The sequence below is a fragment of the Lepisosteus oculatus genome, chromosome 4 (genome assembly GCF_040954835.1).
Source record: "Lepisosteus oculatus isolate fLepOcu1 chromosome 4, fLepOcu1.hap2, whole genome shotgun sequence".
In the NCBI taxonomy this organism is placed as follows: Eukaryota; Metazoa; Chordata; class Actinopteri; order Semionotiformes; family Lepisosteidae; genus Lepisosteus; species Lepisosteus oculatus.
This window is the reverse complement of record NC_090699.1, coordinates 44,693,957-44,716,404: the sequence shown is the minus strand read 5'-3', so window position 1 is coordinate 44,716,404 and position 22,448 is coordinate 44,693,957. Positions and strand designations below refer to the sequence as shown.

Here is a 22,448-nt window from a genome sequence, read left to right as displayed (position 1 = left end):
AAGAGGAATGTTTTTAGAAAATGAAAGACTATATATTTGTTTTCATCTACAGACGTGTATCCGTTTTATGCTTGAGCCTTATTATTTGAGAATTCAAGCAAAGCAATGTCTAATGGAACACTCACGTCTGGTCGTCTCAATGCACAAATACTATACCCACTTGCTGTACAGCCTCTTCAAATCCAGTTGCTTATTCAGAACGTAAATAAAATATGACATGCATGTGACTGACATTATGAATGTGGACAGAGCTGCTTGCTGTATTGGAGATGAGAAGTCAGTGGGAACATAAGCTTCCGTACAACAGTAATCTGTTTTATGTGAAAAGTCAGAAGCCTCCACCGGTAACCAGAGATTTAGACAGAACAGAGTGTTATCCCTGTGCTTAATAGCCAATCTTGGACACTACAGGATGCCTGGACAAATTTTCTAGAAGGAGAAGCCTTTTGCCTTATTATCTTCAATCACAGATGCTGTCATCCCTTTTACGTTGATCTAGGATATGAGCTCCTGATTCAAAAGCAGGCAGTGCAGATTAATTATAAAATGATGAGACGCAGGAGACCGACATTTAAGTGGCTGCAAAAAAAGTGCTGCCATTCTGGAAGGCTAGATTTTTGTTAAGAGAAGGGTTCTAATGCTTGTAAAAATAAGATAAGTGATAATTCATTTATGAGAGGAGCTAGGATGTGTGAAAGAGAGCCTGAGAACTTACATGTAGATATGTTTTAAAGAGATGTTTAGAGTGTCAAAACTCAGCAGTGTGATCAGGCACCTCTTTCTGAGTGTGAGCATGGGATTTGCACTTATTTAAACACTGGCTAAAAAAAGAAATTTGAAGAAGATAAGAGACCGATATTTGCAGTGCTATCACCTTTTACCTAGCATAATCAGGGTTGAAGGCAAGAATTTTCTCATCTGTACACTCATGGTGGAAATTGCTCAAGATTATATTTTTGCAATGCCTTCATACCCATAGCAGCCATCTCCCTATCTTTCCTCAGGAAGGACAATAAACAACCACAGAAAATCATTCAGATCATTCAAATTTGTTTTCTAGTATCTATATTTAGTTTAACATCAAGATTTCCTTTTTTGTTTTAAGGTGACCTGTGAAACCTGTGAATTTAGTCTGGGTATCAATGTTACAGTGTTCTGAGATCTTTAACAGCCCGGTAGTTAGGGCTTTGGTTCCAAAGGACATCCAAAGGACAGCAAAAAGGGTTTGAGATTTCATCATGAATTGTAATACATGTTATAAGAGACTTCTCCAATTTTTTGTGGTAGTTTTAGCAACCAAAAACAATTTTTGGTCCTAGTTGCTAGGAATTTAAAGGGTTCTGACATCTATGCACACTCCACACCCAGTATTTCAGTTCCTGCTTGCCAGTTGTGCGATGTATCTTGATCAACGTGTGCTGGTTTGTTTGTGAGACCTGAGCAGAGGGAGGGATCAGACAGTGAGCTCTCCTAATTCCACAGCCCAATCTGCTAATCCCTGGCATTAAGACTCTTTACGCAGGATGTAGACCTTCTGCAGAGTGAGGCATCAGCTGCAGCATTTGGCAGATTTATTAATTGAAATCATGATGCTGAAAAGTACTATAGTCATTTCTATCTGCCTCCTGATGGTCAGATATAAAAAAGGCTAGTAGGTGCTCAGAATGCATATTGCCAGTCCTTATGGGCATCCAAGATGGAGCTTCTTCACAGCTCCCAAAGCCTGACCTTTTCACCTTAATTTCAGATATTCCCTCCCCATTTACCAAAAGCTCATTTAAAGGTGCAAATCTAGTGAGAGGAAGTCCAATTCAGGGAAAGTGGGGACAATTTTGCAGCAGACTTTGAAATTCATGAACATTTCTAAAATAAATTGCGAGCAGCTGTGTTATGATTTGCTTACAGGTGAGTCTAATTTAAATTAGCAATTAATTAGCAAATCAACCAAAATTAACAACTAGAGGACAGAACTACCCAAGCCACCAAAATTAGTGTAGGTGGCATACAGACATGCAAGCAGTTTAAAAGGCAGGAACCATGTTCTTAAACAACTTGTTTGACAAGTGGACACAGCAGGATAAAGAAACTATGTTGCTTGATTTGAAGAGCACTCTGTTGAAGGGAATGGTAGCCATACTGTATGACTGTCTGAAATCGCTTTGCCCCCACACATTCCTGCTGTGGCATCAGGCTGGAGGTAGAGCATCTCACAGGGAGAGAAGAGAAAGTCATGATCGTGCTTTTAAAGTTGCTGTTAACAAAGGTGCCTGTTTGTTCCATTGCAGGTTGTTCTGTCAGGATGGGGAAAGCTGTTTTGAAGTAGACCTTGAACTGGTGCATGTCTGGCAGAGCTGATGCTCACTGAGGCTCTGCAATCCCATCCCCCTACAGCCCCCCTCCCCTTCCTTTCTCGAGAAACATGAGAAGTGATTCCCACATCCATCATCAGAGAGTCGCGCCTTTACATCTTCCAAAAATAAATCCCAATTAGCAAATGTCTGTTGAGATGGTGGGAGGGGAAACTGGAAGGGGGGGGGGGGGGGCATCTATGGCTGGTGGTAGTGAAGAGGGGGGCTGTTAGAGTCGGTTGTGCGCAGGCTGACATTTCCTGATCTTTGATTAATCACTTGGTTGAGTCCGTTGGAATCGCTGGCTTTTTTCCCTCCCCTTGAGATGACATGTTGTCACAGATGACAGTGTCTGCCTGGAGGGTCCATTCATTGAGAAGGTACCCTTATCGGTGGTCAAATCCTGTAGCTCATTTTCTCAATCGGTAGCCTGTTTAATGATGCTAACCATCTTGTGAGCAGGTCCACTACTCTGTGAAATGAAGACAGAGGCAGAGCCTTTTTTAAACAGGTGTGCTTGTTTTACTGGAGTCTCAGTGGGAAACAATTGCAAGGTTTTTATCCACAGTGAGTCACTTAGGAAGATGACAATTGTGTAGAAAAATTGATATATTTAATCTTGGTCTCTGTGAAATTTTATTCTACAAATGTAGCATGAATGAAGAGCTGCACTTTCTGGTACTTTTCCAGTGCCATGTGTTAGTCCAATACGGATATGTCAGACCCACATCATTAGTAATACATACTGTAACAATATATATTTAGTTGCTTCAGATCAAAATGTTCCATCAGATTTAATCAGCAAACAGTGAACTTTTGACACAAGGTAAAAAATAAAATAAAGTAAACCAAACAAATGGATGCACTTAATTGAAAATACTTAGTAGGATGAAAAAAAAAGTTTTAATCTAATGTGAGATATACTATATCAAGCGTCTACTAGAAAAATATTGAAGTTTACCCACTAACTAAAAATAACTAAAATTATTATATTAATTAAATAAACAAAAACTGAATGTGCTAACACACTTTAGTTTGAGGATGCTTGGAAAATGTATGCCTTTGAGTGAATTTTCTGCATACTCACTGACACAAAAAGTGTTTCATGTCAATCTAGGGTAGATATATAGAATGTGTCTTATATGCTTGTACTGTACCTGTATATTTGTAGAGTGTTGATGTTTGAAGTAGTAAATATAATTCTTGACCTGTTCTGGATCGAGATGATCTTTTAAACAAAGGAGTAAAATTGAATGTCTTTGTTGCACCTTATATGACAAGATAGTAAGCACTATAGGCAGAAATGATGACTTTGAAATATTAACAGGAGAAAAGAAACAAGCCATTTTTGCTGGAGGAACGTATTTGTAAATACAAACTAACAGTCTACAGATTCAGAAATGATCAGAAACATCGTGCTGCTGAAAATACAGTTTCCATGTACAGTACAGTACATGGGGCACAGGATTCAATTCTGGACTTGGGGTGCTGTCTGCATTGAGTTTATATGTTTTCTGCGGATGAATGGAAAAATAGATCTATTTCAATAATTAATTTTCCACCAAGAAATATAGGAATGTTTTTGTATGCTATGGCGAACCTATACTGTTACTGAATTTAAAGTCAGATGTGTGAAAAAAGAAAAGACTGAATGTTTGCAGAACAAATGCGAACCATGATTTGTATTTGTTTTTAATCTTGTTTTAATTTGATTAAAGTATGAACTCCACAATGACTACTAAGTCCACTGATAATTGAGCCATGGTATTGATGTCGATTATTTATCCAGCTACCCTGAGCAGCTGTTCATATATCTCTTTCATTCGTGCATGCTAACTTTTGTTTCATGCTTTATCCAGCCACTCAGATTTTGCTGGTCTGGATAAAGTCACGAAGGCCAATCCAGAGTCCTCTGCTAGTAACTAAATCATCCAGACAGTTTAAAGAGGCTTTGATGAGTCCAGAACCCTGGATACACTACCAGAATGTTTGGTTTAAGAAAGCAGGAAATAATCTTTGAGTCTTCTGAGTTTCCAATTCATGCAGTTAAAATTGGAATCAAATTAAAAACATATAATTTTATGCCACAATCTATACGTGTATAGTATGTTAAAGGAATACTGATACGAAATGTGTGTTATATAAGTCAGTAAATGTGTTATTTATTAAGAATTTTGTAAATAAATGACTGGTTTCCCTTTTGAATGAATAGAAACAAAAACCCAAATGCAATAATGGTGCAGGGTGTCTTCTGCCTTGTGCCCAGTGCCAAAGACTCCATTTTTGGTAATGTAATAAATAATGTAATATATAATGTCAGAATAATCTCTGAAAAATTCCTTCAGGCCCAGTCAAGATTTTAACACTGATCTGTAATCCTCATTTTCGAGGACTGAAAGGTCTGTGATGTGCTGGGTCCATCACGTTCTTGCTCTGCCTGTTCGACTGCAAGTTCCTGAATAGATCATGAGAGCTATCCTCTGCATAAACAACGGAGCAGTCTCTCTCGCACACCCAATTACTATAGACGGAACCTGACACGTGGGAAAAGAGCAGCACACGCTTGCCGGCAGTCATGGTCTCTCTGTCACACTCGCTCTCCTTGACTAATTCTCTGTGGTGGTACAGGTGGCCCGCAGTACTCTCCGTCTATACAGCAGCTCAGAGCAGGCTGTTTAAAAATACATCCCCACGTTTCCATTCTCCTTCACTCCTTCCAGCCCAGCTCAGGGAGCAATTACAGGCATCGCAGAGCTGCACTGTCTTCATCCGAGTGCATCTGCAGAATGTCAAACACAGGCTGCTCTAGCTCCCTGCTTGTTTGTGTGTACTGTACCTGCAGCGCCCTGCTGGAAAACTACACACAGAATATTTATAGCCACGCTATCAAAGCCAGACAGAAAGACAGACCGATAGGTAGATTAAAACAGTCTATTGACATAGTCGGCGTGTTGGTGGATATTACAGATCAGACCCCAGGTCTGCCTTGTAACAACAGGACAGCAAGTATTGTACATGACAGGAAACAGAGGGAAACATAATTTCTATTGATTTCCATTTAAACTGATGAAGACATACAGTAGATTCCAAATCTATTAATGCCTTAAGAAATCAACTTTATGAAAGATGCACTTACTGTAGGGCATACAGTATGTTTAGTATGAATAGCAGTTTTCAATTTAGATTTCAATAGCTTGTCAAAGGCTGGAAAAGCAGTAATCTTGAATATATGAGTTTAAATATATATATACACTGTATATAATCTTATTGTATATCTGCTCTGTACCAAATAAATGCTTAAAAAGTAACAGTATGTCTTTACCAGGGAATTGTGATACAAGGTCATTTTTATTTTATGGCACACTCATATACTGTATACAGTATGAATAAATATTAGTTTCAAAACTAACAAATTATGTAAAGAATGTCAAGACTGATATACTGTTCCATTTGATAGTAGTTGTTCCGCATTAATGTAATAATACACCATAAAATGATTCAGCATTGTAGCAATTTGAATATGAAACCAAAGTGTACTTTCAAAAATGACATTTTAAAATGTAGTCAACATGCCTTCCATTATGGCAGCTTGTTTTTTCTACATCAGGATGAAAATCTGAGGGAATGTTCAAACCAGTCATGATGCAGATGGCTGCTGTTTAACTTTGGTGAAAGACTGCACTTTAAAGCATAACAGAAGGTTAGAAAAATGTTGACTCTCAGGGCAATTCAGAGCAGAAGTGATCAAATAGATTTCTGCTGTCTTTTATAAAGTTGACGATTGTGGTTTAAATCAAGCTATTTAGATTTGTGCCCCAGGACTCAATATTTGTGGGATATAAAAAGCACATTTAATGGGTGAAGCTTTAAGACTTTAATCAATTTGTGCATGAAGTGCTGATGAAGTCTTTGAATTTTGTTATAGTATTCTATTTTCATTAATCTCCTTTCACCTTCATCTCACAGTTCACATAATTTTCTTGTTTTTTGTATCATTAGATTCGATTTTGCACATGTGAAGAAATTACTATGAGTGAAGCTACTGTACATAGGTTTAAAAGTCAGAGGGCTCATGGAAATGCAATTGACTTTATCTCCTAACTCTAGAATATTCTTTTGGTCTGGCATGTGCAATAGTGGAGGGAAGACAAATTGACTTCATTCCCCAGAAGGATACGTTTGTATTTTCAGAAATGTATTATAATGGGCAATAATACACTACTACATAATTACTGTGGACTATCATTAATGTTAAAGCTGCATGACATATGTAAAAATACTAATTTCATTTATATAGAACTTTTTATCCTGAAAGATCCCAAAGGGCTTTATATATATCAGATGATCTAAGAAATGCAGCACCCACCTGGGTGATCCAGAAACCGATTCACCTATTGGGTTAAAGAAGGTTATTAGGAAGGCCAGACTGAGAAAGACCAGGATACCAGGGTTAACACCTATTCTTTTGACCTTTAATGACGAAGTAATCACAGCCTCGGTTTAATGTCGCATCTGAAAGACAACGCCTCTTACAGCACAGTGTCCTTGATCACAACACTAGGACTGAAGCCCGCTTGTCAACCAGTACCACTTACAGAAGAAAGTTTTCTTTAGACGTCTCCCATCCTAATGCTGTCAAAGATTTGTCTTAACAATGTCACAAGTACTCAAGGGAGGCAGAGTTCATCCTGTCAGATTTCTGTCTGTTTTATTTGATCATTTCACCTGGTTCCTATTACTGCCAGCACCTCCTGATCCCCGAGGGCTTCTCTGTTTTCTCCTGGGGAAGAAGGGAAGATCCTCACAGGCTTATTCTGCTCCTATACTGTAAAGCAAGAGCAGCACAGGCACTGCAGCTTTGTTCTTTGAGCAATGAGTTGACCCCAACAGTCATGTGCTAAACTATGAACTATGAACTGGTAAAACCTTTTCATCTTTCGAAACGTTTTTTTTTATAAATATGAAAAGAGAGAAAAGGAGAAATTCAGAAATTGTGCCTCTTAACTTAAACATATCCTAAGGGGTCCCTTGCACACTTCTTGTTGTCCCTGGACAAACAGCTCGGCATTTTTAAAACAATCTCTTATGCACATCCCTCGTTATGGGATTAGGGCTGTCTCCTCTGATCAGTCATCCGTGATAATGATGAATGATTCATTTCAGCTTTTATTATGGTATTGTCAATGTGTTCCATCTCTGTAGAAATTAATACAACACATTTATTTGTCAGACATTTGTTATAAAACTTGTTTCACTTGCCAAGAACAGAAAAACGCTATGGTATAGTGAAGAGCAAGCATTGCGTTTGATCATGGCTGAGAATGGTAATGTGGACACTAAAAACATGTCTTTAAAAAGGCTTTGATAAGCCTGTGCTGTAGAAAACTTCCATGTCATACAGGTACCATAATTAGAACTGCATATACAGTCTGCTTTTCAGAGGAACTGATTGAATGCAAATCCCAAGAACATTTTTGCACCACTCTGCCAGCTCATTTCCAATTAGGCTATGAATGAAGTGATTGTGAAATAAATGTTGAAACGACAGGGGAGTGATGGTGAAGAGATTCCATTATCAGTAAAGGAGGACCTTGCCAAGATTGTACATTTTTTCTTTTTTTTTTACAGACAACGTTCTTCTCTCTTGACAGTACATCACCTCTGGCTTATTAAAATGAGCAACCTTTTGCATGATGATCCAATGCTAATCACGAAGAAGAGACAAAAATGTGAAGAATATGTTAGCTTGGTTTGTGGATAGTGCAGGGCTTGACACAAACGATCATGCATATAAAGATGGAAGTTGGTATTTGCATCATGGATGCAGAAGGGCTATGGAAACATCAGACAATTATGTTTTTTGAGGATAATACCTTTTCATGTGTCATAAATGTAAAGCAAATGCAGGAAACCCACTAGAAAAACAGAGAAATGAGAAGTAAGGAAACAGAGGAGTGTATCATTTGCTTGTGAGACACGCTTAATGATTTTTGTGTTGAAGCACAGGAAGCACAATCATGCAAAAATATCATTACATCTGGAATTACATCTGGAGCAAATGTACTGTAATTACAGCTATCTTTATATATTATATAATATTTAGCTGTACTGTATATAATATTTATATATACTGTAATATATAATTATATAAAATTAGGCATAACTCATATCTTGCTTCATACTTTATGTATGCAGTTTTGCATTTAGAGTATGTGTATGAATCAATGTATTGTTTCGAACATTTATGAAGTTGGACACAAAATACTTCTTTGATATAGTGTAGCATGTAGATTGCGTACGATTATTTTATAAAAGGACCATGTACATTATTGGTGGCTTTTCCCTTGTGGATCCTCTGTACCTTAAAACTGTTGAAGCCTGTGTAGAAATCCCTAGTGGGCTTCAGGAGGATTGTTTGTACTTTTTGCGCTTTCGATTTTTTAAACTTTAAAAACTCTTGCTTGATGTATGCTCTTCTGATGTCTGGTATCTACAGTAACACAATGGTGCTCATTGTCACTTGTAACATTTCCCCACCAGGTTTCTTTTGAGATATTTTTAGACTGTCGGAGCTTCACATCCAGTCGTGCCTTGATAAGATCCTTCTGGGACCGATGAAGCTGGAGAGGTAATTGTAGCCCTGTGTTGGGCTGTCAGGACAGTGTGGCAGTTTGTCTTTACTATCTCTGCCACTGACAGGCCGATGAGCACCATGAGGCAGGAGACTGTTCAGATACATTATACAACTGCGCACAATTAGCACTTAGATCAAGGGGTTAATTAAGAAACCCCGCTCCTGCTTAGAAATAATTACTTTTTAAAGAAGATTTGCAGGGCCTGAACTGTAGATGCACATTCATAGGAGGTACATTAGCAGTTCCTGTCAGCTGCGCTCAAAACGTTGCGATAACAGCCATTGCTTTAATCCTCTTTTCAATCCCCTAACCACACAATGCAGAAAACACCCAGAGAAGAAGAAAAACAGGCCACTGGAAGATTCAGGAAAGTGAATAGGAAGTTACTCTGTTGTTCGCTTTTAGTTTACAGTCCTTAATTTGCATGTAAATAAATGTAAATTGTATGAGAGGAATTAATTCATTTTATTAAGACATCTTAAAGACATTTTAGACATCATTTCATTAAATTCAATTCAATTATTTGTTATATGCAAATTAAATAAACTCTGACCTAATTGTGAGTTTGGCTTTAAACTTGTAGCTTAACTTGTGCTGTCAGGATAGTTATCACATTATTAGTGCTTAATTTCCACTGAAAATAAGAATTAATAACAGTAAATGAACAGCGAAAGAACAGTGTTTCAATGAGGGATCTGACAATGAGGAAACATTTTTAGAGAGTGCTGTATTAAAGAAAATGTTCATGCCTAGAGAACAATACAGCAGTGAAGGATTAGGACCACAGTGAGGAAACAGTAAGACAGGAAAGGGACGGTTTGACGGTTAGGGAAGAGTGAGAGTGAGGAAAAATTGTTGAGGAGGTGTTGAATGGAGATAAGAGATTGATAGTGAGTGAAGAGTGTCGAGGAGGTAAGAGTGAGACAGTGAGGGACAAGTGTCTGTTATACTGATATTGTCACACGGAAAGAGCAATGTAGCAATGAAAGCAATGATTAGTACCATAGTGAGGAAGGAGTGTGACAGAGAGGGAAGAGTGAGACAGGCAGAGAAGAGTGTGATAGTGAGAGAAGAGTGTCCAGTGAGGTACGAGTTTGATAGTTAGGGAGAGTGTCGAGGAGATAAGAGTGTGACAGTGTGGGAAGAGTGTCGAGGAGGTAAGAGGGAGATAGTGAATGGAACAGTGTCTCAGGAAGGGAAGAGTGAGACAGTGAGTGAAGAATGCCGAAGAGAGAGAAGAATGTTGCTTGGAGAAAACCAAGTCAGAGATTCATAGTCATAGTAGTGAAAGTTAAGGGAAAATCAAAGAGAGCAAGGATAGGGTGAAAGTGTCTGTCATACTGATGAAGGTACAGTATCATCATTGTCTGGTGTAGGTGTCTGAGGCTAAGGTTTTACTCACAACTAGGATCAGGAGTGCTCAGATAGGAAAACAATGATCAAAAATCGCAGAGGAGTTTGAGATGCCTCAGTATGTGGAGAATGAGTTAAAAACAGCGGACCATTTGAGCCTGTGAAGTGCTTCAACTTCTGTGTGGGGTTTCTGCTCTTCCAGAGACATGCTTACTAGTTTGAGAGAAAAGTGTTGCAATCTGTAGCAGGAGCTGGTGTTCCTTTCGCCTGGCTGATGACCTGATAAGAGCTTGGTACAGGAGAATTTATAACTTTAATATTTCATCAGACTACCTCCGGAGAATATGAATAGTCTATATTATTGCACTGCAAATCATAAGTATTTCAACATTTATGTGCTTTGTTTAAGTCCAAAATAGAAATCAGGTAGTGTGTTAGTACATTAAAATGTACTCATTATTAAGGTTACAAAACATATGTACAGTATGCAAACCAAAACTGGCATGTCTTTTGAACCATTTGTCTCTTAATACATCACACAATGAATGATTAATTGACTTAACGTGTCTGTCACTAATATGCTCTGAGGATATTTGATCTCCGGAAACATCCAAAGCAGATGGATATTAAAATCACTTCAATAATGAGTTTTCCATAACAATTCAGTGTTTGTAAAAGGGCAAAAATGATAATCTCCCACATTTTGTAATATAAAGTGGTATTCCCACAATATCTCACAATAGATCTTTGTGGACTTTGGTATTTAAAGCTGTTCATTAATTGTTTGATATTTAGGAAGCTTTAAAAACTTTGAAAAGAAAATATGATATTGAAATGTGTAGTGTTATTTAGGATGTTAACTATCAAAATTAATGTTTCCCACATTCCTTGTTTCTTTAACAGACCAGATCTTCTGTGAACAGCCAAAATTAGTACCAACAGGGGGCACTGTAGTTCTATTGTATTTTACCCACTCAGCAGCTCCGGAGCAAAGTCTTCCAGTGAACATGGGTCATCACTCTTTCTGTGCCTGTTTAATATCATAATGAAGTAATGACTCCAAATGAGAGCTTATGTCTGCTAATCACTTGTTAAAAAAAAACTTACTCCTGCCAAACCAGCTTGAATGCTGTTACTACCCAGCTTTTGACTGGAGTTTTGTTAACCACATTCTAAACCACCTTATTTTAGTCAAAAGCAAGAAAGCAAAATACCTGCCAGCTGTGTTCAAGAGGTTAATACATTTTCCTTCAGGGCTTTACAGTTTCAATAATTTCTTACAATTGATGCATGGTTGTATCTGTTGAATCAATGTAATCTTTTATAAGAAAAAGAAACAGAAAAGAGAATCTATGCAGTTAATTGGCATTCTGTCCACTGGCCCTTGTGCAAAGTGGAGACTTGAAAGTCCTACTTCCTCTGTTGGGGAGTCAGAGCTCTTCATATTGCATCAAATTCATCAAATTGTAAATATTTTTCCAGGTCTCCGATGGAATTCAATCCATGGGTTTTTAAGAGCAATCTAGAAAATGTAACTCCATTTCTGCTTGGACAATAACGAAGCTTGGCCTCGTTTTAATTTGTAAGTAATCAAATATATCACAGTATTGTGTAAGGAGTACTTATTTTACAATATCTGCTTTTTCTTGAGCCTAAATTATAAATCTGACCTTTAAATGAAAGTCATTATTCTACACCAAGAAGTGGGAGAATGTCCATTCTGATATTTCTCCAGTGCCTGACTGGCAACCATGTTTTTTCTTAAGGTTTTGGAATGTAGATGAGTTCCACTCTCTCTGAGGTGGCAGTCTGAACACTCAGGACATGTCCATTTTCTGCAGCATTCTCCAGCTGTTGCAGTCTGAGCTAATTGTAGCTTTGGGCTGCAGGTGGCTTTGTATCTGCTTCATGAAAACAGCAGAGCCAACCAGCATGGGGCTCTGAGATGTCTGTCACAGCACCAGCTTAACTAACTACGTATGTGTTGTACTGTATGTACAGTAGATTGTGTAGAACAGGGTTCTCCAACCCTGGTCTTGGAGGAACACTCTTCTGGATTTCATCCAAGCTGAGCTCTAAATCCCCAGTGTTACCTGCTTGTTTAAACTTGTGTTTAACGTCTTTTTTTCCATCAGTGCTGAGTGTCAAAAATACCCTACTTCAAAGGTATCATTTCCAAGAACTTCTGCACATAGAATGTTAAACAGCTTTTCTTCAGCATTCTCAGCAATATTTCTGACTAAACAACTCTAACTAGTGATGATGAGCACACAGGTGGGGGTGTTTGTGTCTCAGAACCTCTCAGATAAGCATTTTCCCTTCTACAGATTTCCATTTGGTGGCATTACAGCAGCAAAACCAGAATGAGGGCAATTCTGAGTCTGAGAAATCGGTGCAGGGTTGGTACCAATTACACATCCCATGTAACCTTTAATAGCTGAAAGCAAATTTACACACACGCACCCACAAAGAAAACTGAAATTTTCCAGGACTGGGGAGAGGAACCACTGGTGTAGCAAATCAACAGGCTGAAGTGTGGTGGCAAAGAATAATGTGAAAGATTATTTATAGTATACAGAATCACAAACAAAGTAACACTACAAGCTGAATATTTACATGAAAAATAATAAAACACAACAGTGAAGTGGTGGGAGGTATGATGGAGGGAGGAGTAAATAAAAATGAATGTATCCAAAAGTATCATCTTTTTCCAAAACCAAAAATGGGCTCAGACTACACTCAAACCCATTCATGAACACTGTAGCTTCTCTGCTATACGTGTCTCTGATTCTCCTTATGCAAACCCCAACACTGATCATTCACACCTCTTCACACACTCTTCAGTCCCAGAGCCCATCCTATTATATATCACCAGTAAGACCAAACAAGACAATACATTGGATCTTAATTGAGGAAATGGGGACTTTGTAACACTGGTGCAGACTTGAATCCAGAAAGAGAGAGTAAACAGAACACTAACACACATTGCACTGGCCAGTAACAATAAGACAAACAATTGCACAAACTGAAACAGATCAGCCTGTGATTAACTGCTCCACTGTAGCAAAAAAACAGTAGACTTGTACAGTATTGATCCAGAACCAGGGTTGGGAACCGCCTGTGGTTGAGATTTTCTCAAATATCCTAGAGTTTCTGGAGAATCTTCAAAAAGGACTGAAATCATTGTAAAATAATCGAGTCTTATGTCTTTGGATAAAGGGGTCATTCTAGGTTAGAACTTAGAAAAGCTTACACAAGTCTGCAATGTTAAAATGATCTTTTGCTTTCTGAGGGACTTATTCAATAAGGCTGAAATTAGAGTATGGAGATTAATGATTCGTTTTCATGTGAAACGACTGTGGCACGACAAAAATATATCTGATTATATTAATGTGTGCGTTGTGTAAAGCACACTGCAGACGTTAAAGCAGCAGGCTTTTATTTACACCACAGGTGTGGCAGATCTATGTGAAAATGTGGAGAGTCGCACTGTTTTGAGATGTCAATAGAACACAGCTTCTGCTCAAGCAGAACAGTCATGTTAAAAAGCATAATAAGTGCACTATTGCTACCCTGACACTGTAACTGCTTGGTCTTGCATCTCATGTGCATTTCTGGTCTTATTTAGTCTCTGACAGATAGGGCTAGGAGGCCTACCAGAGAAGAAAAATAAACTTGGATGTTTTTACCTCTCTGTCCCTGAGGTTGGAATGCTTGGCCCTGGAGCGAATAACAAGACCTCCCTTTTGGAATTTGTTCTTGCGTAGGGAGTGAAAAGACAGGCAGAGTATCTTGCACCAGGCAGAGACAGCTCACGAAGGGCAGTGGTGGTACAACAATGTTGTTGTGGTGAGGCACAGGATGAAAGCCTCTCTACGTAGCAAGAAGAGAAACGTTTTCAGTTCTGTTAGTATAGTGTTGTATGTTTTTTCACATTTGATCTGTGTATTATATTAACCAATGTACCATTTCCATTTAAAATGCACAGCATTGTGTAATGTTACATTTGTTGCCAGCCGTAAGCATTAGTTGCTGCAGTGAGTCCTCCTGTCAGTGCAGTGTTTGCTGAGCTGTGACCTTGAGCTCCAAGAAGTTCTCCCTGTACCGGCGAATGAACACTTTCACATCCTCTACAAAAGAAAAAAATCTATTAATAATGTATCTCTCCACTCATCTGCCTATTGCTTTTATCTTGGCCATTGAAAATCCACAGCTGCTCCCTTTTGATGTACTGATTCTTTTCAGTTTTGTCTTATTGCCAAACGCGGCTTTAGTTATACAAAACAATGTAAGTAAAATGGTAGTGGGTATTCATCATTATGTGTCTAACACAAATATATACAGTATGTTGACATTATATTGCTTTAAGAGGCCATTTAATGCCTTCAATGTCTCTGACAATCAAACAGTTCATTTCAGCTGTTAACAGGCTGTGGAGTGACTTTTCCATTTCCCAAGGGTGTTCAACACACTTCTACTGAGGGCCTTCGGGTTTTCCAATAGCTCTTAATGAGCAGCTGATTAAGGCCTGGAGGAAGTGGTTATTTTTACTTGTTAAAAACATTAATTCAATCTCAAAGTGAAATGAAGCAATTTAACGGTTTGCATTTTCTAAACTATTCTTTATTTGGTGGGGGACTGATCCAGTAGAAGTGAAATCAGAAGGAGAAGCTACCCTCCCCTCCAACTGCAGCCACTGCTGCTCCAACTGCAGGCAGACTGTATTAAAAGCATTAAAAGGCCTTTAGGTTTGCTTGGTGTGTTTGAACAGGCTACTAGATGACAGTCATCTCAAGTTGTGCTGCCGTTCACAGTATGAACTTAGTGGCTCTGTCTGCATGATAAGGTAGCAAGAGGTTCCAGGTGTTACCTGAGACACATAAGAGAAAACTGTCCCAGCAGGCTTCTTAGGCCTCAGGGGTTTGCATTAACTAGAAAATACCGCGCCTGTGCTTTTGTTAAGGCACCTCAACAGGGGAGCTCATTTAATATTGATAATAAAGAACAGAAGGTTTAGAATCTGCCAGATTACATCTGGTGTGGTTGAAGGCCAGTCTGAAAGCCAGCATGCTGTAGTTTTATTTTTACTCCTCAAAAATATAAATATGCAAAGTGCAAGTCAACAGCACCCAACAATAATAATCAAAACAGAGGCACCGAACCTGATGAATAACTTATAGATTCTTTGTGAGGATCTGTGGAAGGGTGTGATGGGGGGAGTTCTGCAGCAACAGGGAGAGACAGAAAGTGCAATATAATAGGAGCACTATGAGGGTGGAAATGGAAAACAAATGACCTTGTGCCTGGAAGAGGGGAGCGGGGCAGCAGAGCTGGGCAGGAGGGCAGGAGGCAGCGGATGGCAACTCTTCAGGGATCTCCAAGAACATGAGTTTCAGGGGGGCTCTGCTGGACAACCCTCTGAGAGACGGAGGGGATGGAGCCCTGTATGCTTTAATCATCATGATTCTGTTCCCGGCCTCTTATTGGATCTCCCAGAGGTGGAGTGCCTTGCGCCAGATAGCTGAAGGTGAGCTCCGAGTCTTTGCTGAGACCAGGAAACTGTGGTTTGTTCTTTAGGCAATGCTGTGCAAATAAATTATAGATATGCTGTACCGTAGCACTGTGTCTGGAATATTTGACTGTATCTCTCATTCTGAAGTTTTGGCAGGTGTGTAAAAACACATTTGTGTCATGATGATGGGTTTTTGACGCTGGTCCTAAAGCACTCCTGCGTCTGCAGCTTTTCATTCCAGCTGAGCTCTCAGTTACTAATTGCGCCTGTAACTGAACCAATTGCTTAATGAAAGCATTTGAGTTGATTTCATGGAGAGTTGACAGTTTCATGTGACTTTTTACAGGCACCTTGGTATCTCCTTCTGTTCAAGAATTGAAAACTATTCAAAAGGCCTAATTAAGCAAATTACCATCAAGCACAGGTGCACTACAGGGCTGGCACTGGAATACTGCTTGTTAGTGCTTAACTAGAAATAATGATATGCTGACTGTTACTGTACTTCTGTTATACTCTTCTTATCGGCCGTTTGTGTACAGTGATAAAGATGAAGTTGACTCCACTTTCTGTAAAGGAACTGTTATTGTTATCACTAATTTGTTAAGTTGCAAAATATCTAAGGCGAATTACTGTCAAGGAGTTGTAAAACAGCCATCTGTCCAATATGAGAGAGCTGTTTGGTTGCGACAAGGCAGAACCTATCTCAGCAGTGAAGGGCCCGAGGCAAGACGACCCATTGGCAGGCATACCAGCCCATAACAGGGCATACAATACTGTACACTCATGGTAAGTTTGGAGAAACCAGTTAAGCCTCCACAGTATGAAACCATGTACCCTGTGTGTTAGGTCCTGTATTACTGGCTTGTTGTAGATCTCATAGTTAAAATGCAAACAATTCTCAGCTGTTGTGTTCTGGTGCCAGCCTGGTGCTTGTAATCTGCAAGGCTAGGCTCACGAAGGTGTCCCTCAAATGTCTGTCTCACCACACTGCTGTGGCCCAGCAATTGCTCAAGTGCTGCTACTATACTAAGTATATTTCCTTAGTTTCCCATTGTACAGTATGTGTCTGTGTGACTGTGCACACTATGGTGTTTGGTGAACTGGTCCGGCACCACGCCAAATACCCTGTGCTCAGTTGTTATGTCTTATGTATTGATACTGATACAAAGGCATACTGCATTGTGTGATCATGTCCAGTCAACAAACTATTGATTGATACTGCTCTACTGTATAATTACCAAGCCTAATGGGCACACATAATGCAGTGCATCAGTGTGTGTTGAGGTCAGTATTTCTGCATTTCCATTAACATTAACATACTGCCCTGTCTGAGTATTAATGTAAGAGGTTTCGGCACAGTATGTTACTACCATGTGCATGATTGTTTTTAAATTGAATTGGAGCCTTGTGGGAAAATCTTTTCGCCTCACTTGTTGTGAGCCTCAGACTGGATTACACATGTGCACTGCATTCAAGTAGTGGACTGCCTCCCTGTGGCAGATCTTTGTTTGGTTTGGGTTCCCATTCAAGATGGTGTAGCCCCTTATGCACACAGTTGTAGAAGGAAAGTTCACATCTTGGCAAGCTTTCCAGTAATTCTTCTTTAGCAACCTTGTCCTGAAAGACCAGTTCCTCCACCCACAGAGCTGTTTCAGAGCTCTCAAACCTTTGTTTTGAGATGCTCCTTGTACTTGCAGAAATTGAAGCCCTTATAGAGCTCCTTGATACCCCTTGACATACCCTGCTCCTGGGTGAGGCAATGTGGACACGGTTCCTGACTGCCTTGTGTGATGTGGTGGAAATTGCAGCTTCCTCGGCTACAGAGGCAGCAATGCTCACGGCCTGTGCTCCCTTTACAACAGAATTCTTTTCTTTCAGTCAACCAGAAGGCCCCATTAGCCAAGTGATCATCTGCTGAGCCTGGGAATAAAAGAAGCGAGGGATCGGATGTAGGAGGGAGCAGAGTCATAAAATGAAATGTAGGCAGAAACAGATCCAAGGAGTAAATGGAGTTTTTAAAACTTTTGACATTTTTTAAATTCAGGAGGGAGGTAAGATTGCAATCTTGTATACTTCCACTCGGCTTTGTATACAAGTCTCGTACCCAGGTTTTCCCCTTGTGCATCCCTCTCATACCCATCCCGACACCCCACCTACAGCACTACAGCAATACCCTGGCTCAATTGTCAACTGAGAGGGGGTGATGTAGTCAAAATCCCTCTCTTGCATTTGTTAGGACCTAACTGAACTACTGAATATGTGCAAAAGAGTGATTGCGTAGCTAGATCAAGGCAGAGAAGAGTGCTGATTATTATGTTTCAATGTTTCAAATTAATTCGTTCACTGATGAATTGTCAAGTTTGTCTCAAGAAACTCACCCAGACAAAATTCCAATACAATCCACAATCCGCGACAGCAGTGGACTCCTCAGGATTCACGGTTCTTTTTTGAATCAGGGGTGCCAAAACCTGGACTTCAAGGGCCATAGTCCAGCAGAGTTTAGTGGGTTTTTTGAACTGTCAACAGCTGAATACCCACAGAGAATAATTAATTCTCTGCTGTTTTACCTTAATTGGGGAAATGTAATCATTCTTCCCCAGTCTTAATTTGTTAATAAGAATGAATGCTTGTTGTCCACAGTGGCTAAAAAATATAGCAAAATATGTTTCTTTGTCAACCTTCTGACAGTGAATTATTCAACTTTGTAAGAGAAATGACAGATGTGATTTATACACTTGCTGTAAATTTCCTCCAAAGTGCAACAATGCTCTTGAGTGTCATGTAGCAGAATTATATACAAATTCCTCTGCCAGAAGATGAGATGCAGGCTTTTTAACAACAGGCACATCAGCCTGTGTGCCAGGAATGTCACATTTCAAATACCTGATATACAATAAAAAAGGCAGCCACTTGTGCTGTGTCATAAGGTAATTATTTTTAGTGCCGCACTTAAATATTTAAAATAATACCTTCCAGGACATGACGTTTGTGTGTCACCCACTGTTCTGTTTTAAGAAACAGACCGTGGTGTGTGTGCTGAAAAACACTGACAGCTTTTTTTGTTGAAATGCTGTGTGAGAGGTGGATGTTTTTATTGCACATTAAATAATTTATTTTTTGCACAGTTCACAACTCTTCTCAGTAGCTAAAGGGGGAGTGTTTATTAAATGTTTATCCGCTAGGGGTCCACTCAGTCCACTTTCCCAGAGAAGTACAGTAGCAACCCAAAGCACTGCAAGTTTCAGAAAAACAAGTGTTTCTGCTGGACTTCCTGACATGTGTCTGATATGTACTTGAGGATCTCTTTTTGTCTAATGGACCTACACCTTAGCAATTTGTGGCATAACTGCCTAACAAATTCTAAAACTCTTACAAATGTGTCACTCTGAGTTGTGTTTCCTGGTAAAGATCATTAGAATTATTTTGTTTTTTTTTTTAACAGTTTTAAGAGACTGTTAACAGAAACATTTTCTGCAGCTACTGTATATCACCCTGCAACTCATAACTGACAGCTCACTGAAGCCAACCATGTGTGAGCCTGGTCAGTACCTGGAGAGGAGATCTGGGAAAAACTAAGATTGCTGCTGGAAGAGGTGTTAATGGGACCAGTAGGGAGTGCTTACCCTGTGGTCTGTGTGGGTCCTAATGCTCCAGTATAGTGAGGGCACACTGTTTCTGTCAAAAAGGCTCCATCCTTCTGATGAGACATAAAACCATAGTCCTATCCATCATTAAAAATCCCAGGACATTTCTTGAAAAGAAAGTAAGAAAGTTAACCTCGTGTCCTGGCGTAATTTCCCCCTGGCCTTTACCAACCATGGCCTCCTTATAATCCCCACCTATGAACCGGCTTCATTGCTCTGTTCTCCTCCCCACTGATGTGAGGTGAGCGTTGTGGGGCACTTTGGCTACTGTCGCATCATATAAGTGGTGGAGGTGAGTCCCCATTACCTGTAAAGTGCTTTGAGTGGAGTATCCAGAAAAGCAATAAGAAGTGTAAAGAATTTTTATTTGCAGCCCTGTCATATTAAAATGAGTTGTCTTAAGCTTGTAATTGTAAGGACACTTAGTATGAAACACAATGCCAAGCATGAAACAGTGCAGATACTAACATAGGAGTATGTGACAGCTTATGGTCTTGTTTGAATATGATGCAACTTGATTATGACCCCAATTTCTAAAAGCATGAGTTCATACATTATCATATCTGTTTTTTGTAACATAATTGCAAGCACATTTTTGTCTAAGAACTCTCATCCTGAATGGTGATGTTTAAACAACACACACAAGATGGGGAAAACTGGATGATAGAACTATATGCAGGATTTTTATTTTAATAGAATTGGTCTGTATTTAATTGTGCTATTTTATATTGATGTCTTACAGTTAATAGTGTTAAATGTGCTCCCAAGCTCTTTTGAATCTACAGATCGAATGGCAAAGGAAACAGTTTCCTCTGTGAAAGCAACCCTTCCATTAATAAACCAACTATGAAACATAGTTTATGGGCCTAGACAACTTGCAGTTTATATACTGTACAAATATCTTTGGCCCCATTATCCTGTACGAACATGAAAAAACAGTTGTGAGGAAAATGTAATTCTGTAGTCTTCTAAACATCAACATTTCTTTTCAGACCCTTAATCTGATTGAGTACGTAGCCTCCTTGTCCACTTTCTTGAGGATCTACAGTTCACTAGGTCTCAATGTGTCATGTCTAATAGTTCACATCCCTTGCTGCCAGCATCTTCAGATATGAAAGGTTTTCTATGAGGTCTTCATTTGGACCCTGATCAATGGAGAATACTTCCTGTCCAACTCACTTGTTTCTTGTGTACAAGTCCGTCTCTGTTTCTTAATCAGAAGCCCCTGCCCTGATAATCAACTAAATATTCTCACTATGGGCTAGCCTCTCACCTCCGTAGAAGCACCCAATGTTGGAAACATGGATTTTTATGGAGTGCCCTGCTGAAAAGGTCATACATCAGCAAAAAAAAGAGCTGACTGGGGCTGGCAAGGAGAAGACCTGGCTTGCCACTGTTTGAGGTAGCAGATCACAGACAATTACAGAACCTGGAATTATTACAGGAGATGAATGCTTTTCAATGAAGCTGCCAGGGAGCTCTCCATGGTGCTGATTCTCTGAACAGTGGCAGATGGGGAGAGGATAGAAGTCGGTTGCCATTGCAGTGGGGCAGGAAAACGTAAGATTGGAAAGAGAAAGTCAGGCCAACAGGAAGGAACAGTGTAACTCTCATCACTGGGCTTAGGGACTTGAATTGTAGTTCAGCCTGTAGTTCAGTGGAGATTTAAATCAGTTGCCATTTTTGAATACTGAGAGACAGGAACACAACAACAGTGTGATCCTGAGGAGAGATGTACTGTACATCAGCTGTGTAGCGTGATCTACTGTATGTATTTACAGTAGTTGTAGTGACAGGATAGAGGATTGAGGTGAGAAAGGTTTAATAATGATTTATTTTTTACATTTATTTTAGAATATTTTTAGATTCCTAATGCAAATCATTAATTTAATTAATCCCTCCCTGGGGGGAGAGGATTGCTTGCTGCAGGGCTCTTCCTGGCTTGTCTCCTAGCCTACTGATTTAGCCTGCTGATTTAACCATGCTGATTTAGTGCAAAATGGAGGTCATCATGCTTCCTTGTCACTAGGAAACATTTTTGTATCTTTTCAAACATGGACTCAGACAGATATCTCATTCTAGTCTTCCACACCCTAACAGTATGTGCAGTGACCACAGAATGTACAGTATATGAACAGCATCTGTGCTCTATTAACTCAGTACAATTGGCCCTAATTAAACTACTGTATTTGATTAAGACTTCTTTTTTCACCTTAGAAATTCTGTCCACATTAAGCAATTTCTATCAATGTCTCATGCTGAGTCACTGATTCATGCATTTATAACACCATGGCTTGATTCCTGCAGCACATTACTATATGGGCTCCCTAACACTCTTAACAAGTTGCAATAGTCAAAAACGTTCTTTTTTTTTACTCATATTCAAGTCCAGGTTATTGCTATGACACCTCAGCAGCTATACGACTTCATCCTTGTAAGTCGCTCATCAGGCCTCTTAGTGGTGTCATCCGCAAATGTAATGATATGGTTCTTGCTGTGTCTTGCTGTGCAGTCATGAGTGAATAGGGAATAGAACCTTGGACTTAGACAGCAGCCTTGTGGGGTGCCAGTGCTCAGGGTGAGTGGTGTTGATGTTTTATTACCTATCCGCACCATCTGTGGTTTCTTGATTAGGAAGTCCAGCAGCCAGTTGCAGACAGAGCTGCACAGTCCTAGTCCCCTGAGCTTTGTCACCAGTTGGCTGGGTATGATGGAATTGAATGCTGAACTGTAGTTCACAACCAACATTCTCACATACAGTATGAGTTCTTAGTGTCAAGGTGTTCCAAGGCTGTATGTAGAGCTACGGAGACAGCATCACCCACTGATCTGTTGTTCTGGTAGGCGAACTGCAAGGGGTCCTGGGAGTTGATGTGTGACAACACCAGCTTCTCCAGGCATTTCATCACCACAGATGTTAATGCTACAGAGAGGTAATCGTTCAGGCACGTCACTT

General features: G+C 39.6%; 1 protein-coding gene across 6 annotated transcripts in view; it reads left to right on the top strand.

The window, feature by feature from the left end:
- The window catches only part of LOC102695197 (A-type potassium channel modulatory protein KCNIP2), a 251,957-nt gene that overhangs the window by 133,182 nt on the left and 96,327 nt on the right, over positions 1 to 22,448 (top strand). Inside the window, exon 1 of one of the 6 annotated variants that reach the window (XM_015347826.2) lies at positions 15,683 to 15,863. The exons of the other annotated variants lie outside the window; for them this stretch is intronic. Coding sequence (XP_015203312.2) covers positions 15,722 to 15,863 — 142 coding nt within the window. The 5' untranslated portion in view covers positions 15,683 to 15,721. Of the gene's footprint in view, positions 1 to 15,682; positions 15,864 to 22,448 lie in introns of those variants that run through there. 6 annotated transcript variants of the gene reach the window in all.